General features: G+C 52.7%; 1 protein-coding gene across 1 annotated transcript in view; it reads right to left on the bottom strand.

Moving 5' to 3' along the window:
* RAPGEFL1 (Rap guanine nucleotide exchange factor like 1) overlaps positions 1-7,070 on the bottom strand; it is a 9,278-nt gene extending 2,208 nt beyond the window's left edge. The window contains exons 1-9 of the mRNA XM_007465189.1: positions 7,007-7,070; positions 5,941-6,083; positions 5,622-5,719; positions 3,180-3,292; positions 2,763-2,930; positions 1,930-2,027; positions 1,710-1,832; positions 520-698; positions 354-444 (exon numbers count right to left, since the gene is read on the bottom strand). Of these exons, the coding sequence (XP_007465251.1) occupies positions 354-444; positions 520-698; positions 1,710-1,832; positions 1,930-2,027; positions 2,763-2,930; positions 3,180-3,292; positions 5,622-5,719; positions 5,941-6,083; positions 7,007-7,070 (1,077 nt within the window). The remainder of the gene's footprint in view (positions 1-353; positions 445-519; positions 699-1,709; positions 1,833-1,929; positions 2,028-2,762; positions 2,931-3,179; positions 3,293-5,621; positions 5,720-5,940; positions 6,084-7,006) is intronic.
* Between the last annotated feature and the right edge of the window lie 297 nt (positions 7,071-7,367).

Raw genomic sequence — 7,367 nt, 5'->3', positions numbered from 1 at the left:
AAAAAAAAAAAAAAAAAAAAAAGGCCTCACTGGGTGCTGTCTGAAAGCCAAGAGCTAAGGCTGCGACCTGGCCGGGACTGCCCCCTCCCACCCCACCCCCACCCCCAGGGGAATCCGCCTCTACTAATCTGCCCTGGGACCGGGTCCCTCAGCCCTGCTGTGTGCCCCGGGGCTGTATTTGCCAGAAGAGGGCGCCTCCTTCCAACCGGCACAAAAGCTCCCCAGAGGCGAGCAGCGGTCCCGGGAGGCCGCTTTGGAGTGAGCCCGGGATGTCAAGGCTGAGGGTGGAGGCCAAGACCCCCGAGGTGGGCCAGCACAGGTGGGAGGAGAAGAAAGGGAAGAGGTCTCATCACCTCCCAGGTGAGCCTCAGGCGGCTGACCGCGGCGTTGTCCAGCCCCATGACCACGGCGTAGAAGGACAGCAGGTCCTGGTTCTGCTTGCAGCTGCGGGGGCGGGAGGCGGGGTCAGCGGGGGGGCGGCTGGCCGTGGCCTCCCCCCTCCGCGGCCGCCGCACTCACATGGCCGCGATCTTGATGAACTTCTTGAGCAGCTGCGCGCGCTTGCCCGGGGCCTCGCAGAGCAGCACCTCGGTGGCCACCCAGTGCGTGACCTCGCTGCAGCGCTGCAGCAGCAGCTCCAGGTTGGCCGTTTCCCGGCGGCCGCGCTCCCCGTGGAACACGTAGTCCACGAACTCCAGCTACACCCGCGGTGGCAGGAGGGGACGCCAGGGCGTGGGGAGTGCGGGTGGGAAGAGGGCAATGCGAGGCGGTGAGCAGGGTAAGGCAGGAGGACGGGGGCGGGAGGGGTGGAAAATAGAAGAAAACCGGGACAGGACAGGATGCAACAGAGAGGGGGGAGAAAAGACAACCAACATTAATAATGCTCTACCATCTACTGAACACTTACCCGGTGCCAGGCTCTTGAACCATCTGATCGACATTATTGTCCTCGCCTTATTTTCTTTAATAGTAAATATTTTACGAATTCTAACCGTGGGTCAGGTTCTGTGTAAGCAGCAATTGGATCCTGAACCACCCAGGGAGGGGGGCGGGTAAGGCGGGGTTGCTATACAAACTTTGAGTGTTGCCAAATTACATGAAACAAAGATAGTATTTGAGTTTTGCTGAAAAAAGTTATGCTGAAACTGAAGTAATTATTTTTCAGTAGAAAATACTTGACATTTAATGATGTTTATTCTATGAGATGATATAAAGTTTAATTAAGGTTGCTAAATAGAAAAAATAACCTAATAATTAACAAAATATATTACTAGGACTTTCATTTCAGAACAGGCTCAGTTATATTTGATTACTCTAGTGCCATGGAATAGGTTGGGAGGGTTTGGTGGTGGAGGAGGGGAAGAAATCAGGGGTGTTAGCTCTGTAAGGCAATCAGCCGGGTTCGTCAGATGAGCAAGCAGAACCAGAAGGGAGGCAGGGGATGCAGATAAGGGCCAGTAAGTGGTATGTGCTGGGGATATTAGGTCCAAGGGCTAGGTAGTCCCTAGGAAGGCAACTGGCAATAATAAGCCAAGCCACGGCTTGCTTCCTTTTTTTTTTTTTTTTAAGATAAAGGGAACAAAGGCTTAGAGAGGTTCTGGCGGCACACTGCCCCAGGGCTTGCTGCAAGGGAGCGTCCTAACCAGAACTTTCAGCCCAGACGCTGCCTCCCTCCAGGCCCCCAGCCCAGCTCCAGCCTCAATCCCCACCTCATGCACACAGCGGAACAACTCCCAGTGAAAGGCAGTAAGGTGGTTGGCGACGTCCTCAGGCTCCCCTCGGTGGATCTCTGTGTCTCCAGGGGAGACCTGGATCTCCTCGGGGAGGGGCACCTGGTGGCAGGCAGGGACATGGGCTGGGCTTCTGAATTTCTGCTCCCAGCCCCTCTCAGCCTTCCCTCTCAGCCAAGGCTTGTGAAGGAGTTCTTACCAGGGCCTCATAGCTGTCTCGGGTACAGGCAAACAGGTGGCTGTTGATGCCCAGCGTGGTGAAGACACAGTCTTCGGTCGGCTGGAGAAGGACCTTCTCTGCAGGAGAACGAGCTGCCCTGCCTCAGCCCTGGCCCCTGTACCCTCACACACCCCAGCCACCACCGCTGTCCCCTCCAGAAACTCCTAATCCCACCCAGACATGTTCTAGACTAACAGGACTCATATCATCACCAGTTTATGCCATATTTATCTGACATTTTTCAAAAAATGAGTTCTCTTGCATTTATAACCTCCTTTTGGCTCCCAACCTTCTTTATAGCTCTTCTCTTAGTCTATCATCCCTGTGACACTGGGAAAGCAGGAATTTTTTTTTTTCTGAATTAGAGGAAAATAAGGCTATGACTACATTGCAAGGGTTTTGCCTTCCTACTGGGATTGGAGGCCCACCCTGTGTCTTTGGCCTCAAAAACGTAGCATCCTTAGATGCTCGTGGAAGTTAAAGGACAAGATCCCAATGTGAGAGGCAAGCACCCAGAGCAGCATGCAAGTGTCCTGGACCACTGCCTCCCCGACTTTAATGTGCATAGGAATCACCCGGGGATCTTGTTAAAACGCACATTCTGATTCTGCAGGTCTGGAGTGGGGTCTGAGATACTGCATTTTTAACAAGCTCCCAGGTGATGCTCATGTGTCTGGTCCCAGGACCGCACTTGGAGTAGCAGCCAGGGCCTAGAATTCAGTCTTTACTCCTGCCCCAAGGCACTGGGCTTGTGAGTTTCTTTTCTTGTGCCCCCCCACCCCCTCCCCAGCCCAGCTCCTTCTGACCCTCACCTCCTGAGGAGGCCACAGCTACCAGGATGAGGGAATCCTCACGCTCCGCAGGCTCCTCTGAGTACTGCAATTTCTCCGTCACAGAGCCCAGAATGTCCTGCACAGATGCTGAGAGGCGGCTGCGTATGGTCACGTAGGAGTGGTCAGGCATATAGACCCGGCAGAAGACTGGATAGAGACCAGGAGGTGGCTTTTCACCAGTGGGCAGAACGGCAGCATCAGCATATTTCCCTCCTGGGCACCTCTGTTCCCCACCCCACCCCAACCTGAAACTGGTTGGCCTCTGAAAAATATGCTGTGAAAAGGACTGGTTCTATGACACAGGGAGACTCCACAGAGGGTGCCCGAGATCCGGAGACCCCTCAGGGCCCCCGGAGCCACTAAGGAAGCCCTGCCCCTCCTACGGTCCGCACTCACTCTCATCGGAACCCCGGAAGGCCACGCGGGTCTGCAGACAGGAGTCTATCCGACGGAAGTGGCGGAAGAGTGGCTTCACCTGCTTGCTGGGCAGCTGGCTCTCGTCCGGGATCCTGGTGTGGACACAGCTGGGCATCAGGAAGCCCTGCCAGGCATACTGCATGCAAGGCAGGCAACATCAATCAGGGATATCAGAACTGGTCAAGGATGCCCCGGCATCAGGTTCAGAGAGTGGTGAAGGGGGTAAGAAGAGAGGACAGTGGCCAGCATGGGACAACCGTCTGACCCAAATCAAATGCCACCTCTTCCGTGAATTCTCTATCCATCCCACCCACCAGGAGAGGTCACCATTTTGTCTTAATAGCTGTAGGACATTGGGCTAATATTTGTTTATGTTCATTTCATGTCTTATCTCTTTTACAAGATTGAGAGCGGACTGAATTTTATTTTCATCCTACAGGTCTAGCACACTGCCTGGCACATGGTAGGTGTAGGTCATCAGCTGTTTGCTGAACTTTGCCAACAAGAACTTCACAGTCTGGGGGACTTCCCCGGTGGTGCAGTGGTTAAGAATCCGCCTGCCAGTGCAGGGGACACGGTTCAAGCCCTGGTCCGTGAAGATTTCACATGCCACAGAGCAACTAAGCCTGTGCTCCACAACTACTGAGGCTGCGCTCTAGAGCCTACGAGCCACAACAACTGAGCCCGTGTGCCACAACTACTGAAGCCCGCGCGCCTAGAGCCTACGCTCCGCAACAAGAGAAGCCACCGCAACGAGAAGCCCATGCACTGCAACGAAGAGTAGTCTAAAGGACATTTGTGGCCTTCCCTGGTGGCACAGTGTTAACGCCCCCCCCTGCCAGTGCAGGGGACACGGTTCAAGCCCTGGTCCGTGAAGATTTCACATGCCACAGAGCAACTAAGCCTGTGCTCCACAACTACTGAGGCTGCGCTCTAGAGCCTACGAGCCACAACAACTGAGCCCGTGTGCCACAACTACTGAAGCCCGCGCGCCTAGAGCCTACGCTCCGCAACAAGAGAAGCCACTGCAATGAGAGGCCCGCGCACCGCAACTAAGAGCAGCCCCCGCTCGCTGCAACTAGAGAAAGCCCGTGTGCAGCAAAGAAGATCCAACGCAGCCAAAAATAAAATAAATTAAAAAACAAAAAAAGAACTTCACAGTCTGGGAGGGAGACAGACGTGCATACAGCTACATCTAACACGAGGCAGGAGGTGTTTGGTGATATAATAAAGGTACGAGAAGAGTTACGTTGGTATGGGGGAAGGACAGCTACTGCTAAAAGATGCCTTCGCTGGGAGGATGGCATTTGACCTGGACCTTGAAGGACAACAGGAAGAGAAGGGAGTGGGAGGAGGGCACGCTGGGGTGAACCACATAAGTGACAGCAGGAAGTTGGGAACACAAAGGTGTTCGTGGAATGGTGGGGTGTATAGGGAGTGTCACGGGTGAAGGGGGATGTGGGAGATGAGATGGGAAGAATGACCAGATGGCAGAAAGAGAGAGTCTAGGGTGTTGCAACTTTATCTTGTAGGCAATGGGGGGCCGTGGATATTCTTGGAACAGAAGCACAACGTTGTCAAGTTTGAAAGATCTCTCTGGGGTCAGCATAAGAAAGACACAAAACCATAAGCTGAAGCCCTGGATGGGAGGCTGTGGAGATAATCCAGGTGAGAGATAATGACACCTAAATGAGGGTTATGATGGTGGGATGGAGCAGAGAGAAACTGAAAGGGCTGAAAAGATGGAGGGATGGATGCAGTAGTGTCCTGAAGCCAGCTCACATTGGTTCATGAAAGCAGATTGTTAAATTTTGGGGAGTTCTGCCAACTGGTTTTAAACATAGCCATTCAAAAATTAATTATACATGTAAACTTACATATATATAAAATATATAATTATATATAAACATATATATATTTATATATATGTTTTATAAACTTACAGCCAAATTATTACCCAAAAAGTAGTTTCCTAATTGTTTCACTACCTTTTACTCTTATCTATGCTTTTCAGCTTAAGTTACATCTGTTGGATTTATATGGTGAAGATAGTACCTAATGGCCTGCTACTGCACATCTCTTTCCAACTTCACATTCAGTGATGTCATACTGGTAGCTTGGAATCAACCACAGTGAGAGAATTTACACCATGAGAATCAGCAAAAGCTATAAACCAGGGCTCTTTTTCCTGAAGTGCTGATTGTTCAATATTTATCAGTACACCATTGGATTGACAAATAAATGGATGGGAGAATGGACCCCAAAAATGACTGGAGACAGTGCTTTGTGCTACTCTCCAGTAAGAGAAAGGGAATGAAAATAAAAGCATCTTGGAGCCCAAAGGCCACAGGCACCCAGCCCTGTAATAGAGGAACAAGGGGGATTTCTTTCCTGTCCCCTCCCCCAGCCTATTCCCCTCACTTTAGCTCCACTGTTTCCACAAGCTGGTGCAGCCTCAGTGTGTCCTCTCGCAGGTCCTGGTAAAGGGACTCATCCTTCATAATCAGCAGGTACAGATCCTGCAGAGATGAGGAGAGAGAAGGTGAGGGCAGGGGTCTCAAGCATCACTCTCTGCAAGGGCGGGGCAGGGTCTCCATGCCTTCGAGCACAGAAGAACCGTACATGCTAAGGCTCACTGGCATCATTTCCTTCCAGGTGCCCAGCTTGAGAATGGTTCCTTCAAAGGGGCCCCCTTCCAGAGCAAACAGCCTGCTCACCCACCTTCTCATCCCAGGCCCACCTTGATGATGCGGCCAGCCCCCTCTTCCTCCTGCAGCAGCCCCTGGTAGGTGTCCAAGAAATGAAGGAGCATGGCTAGACAGGCCTGCTTCCGGCCAAGCCCCTCAGGGCCCTCCATGCCTCCTGCCCAAACAAAGCTGACCCCTAAGTTAAGAAAAAGCCCTGGGCAGGCAGACCTGTGGACACGGGGAAGGGGTATGGGAGGCAATGGGAGGCAAGGCTACCCCTAAAAATTCTCTAGGTTTGGGGCCATGGAGAAAGGGGGTCCAAGGGCTCTTGGAACCAAGACCACCTCATGCCCCAGCCCAGGTTTTTGCCAGAGTAGGTAGGGATGGCACCCACTTGACCACATCCAGCTCCTGCCCCTGCCTGTTTGAATTTCACCTGAGAAAATTCACTAGAAGCTACTCTGCCTGGACCCACCCAACCCCTGATCAGCCCACAGCCTGGAGCTTACAGCAGGCTGATAAAGGCCAATGGTGCTAACTACAAGCCTGACCACACTTCAGTGTAGGGCCTGGTGTTTCTAAGACAGCCTATGATATTCTACTCACTGGCCTGACGTTTATAGTTAGGTCCTAGAATAACTTGGTGAGAGGCCCTGTGAATAGCCCAGCCAGTGGCTTGTCTCTAGTAGACCCTGCTGAAGCACAGCCACGACCTGATGTTTACATCAGACCCTGTAATAACTCACTGGGCAGCCAGATGTTTAGAGCAATAATTCAGTGGGGAGAGAGGCACTCTTAATAGAGTAATAACACCTTACATGTATACAGGGCTCTGCAGTCTCCAGAGCACTCCCACATCTGCTGTCAGAATGGTCTCCACAGCAGCCCCATAGAGAGGCAGGGCAGGTGCTATTTACCCCCGTTTTACAGAAGAGGAAACTGAGGCCCCAGGAGGTTAGGTGAGCTGCCCAAGGTCACACAGCTGGTGAGTGAAAAACCTGGAATTGAAACCCAGGTGTGTTTTCTAGGGAAGAGCTTAGACCCTCACATCACATGTGGGGTGAGGGGGGTGGCTCCCTCCTGACCTCCCCTTTTGCAAGCTCCCCAAAAGGATATTACTGGTGTAGCTCCTGCAGAAACTTCTCCGTGGGAAGGAAGAGAGAATGGGTGAGGACGATGTCATCCAGCAGGATATCTGTAGAGAGCAATTGCCACCACTGATGTCTGGAGGGCACTTCCAGGACCCAATTTGACACTCACCACCCCCTCTCTTGCCTCCGAGGGCAAATTCTCTTTAGCCAGGCTGGAGCCCCAGCCACCTGTCCAGTCACGCTCTGCACACACACACGCGCACACACACACATGTGAAGGTTCTGGGCAGCCGCTGCGGGGGTGGGGTTGGCAGCTGCCAAGGCGGCTGGAGAGAAGGAGGGGGCGCGCTTGCATGGCCACGCCCACTTCTCTCCAATGTGTGTGGGAA

Source organism: Lipotes vexillifer, unplaced genomic scaffold (assembly GCF_000442215.2).
Source record: "Lipotes vexillifer unplaced genomic scaffold, Lipotes_vexillifer_v1.1 scaffold591, whole genome shotgun sequence".
In the NCBI taxonomy this organism is placed as follows: Eukaryota; Metazoa; Chordata; class Mammalia; order Artiodactyla; family Lipotidae; genus Lipotes; species Lipotes vexillifer.
Note: the sequence above shows the minus strand (reverse complement) of the source record. Positions and strands in the feature narration are given on the sequence as shown.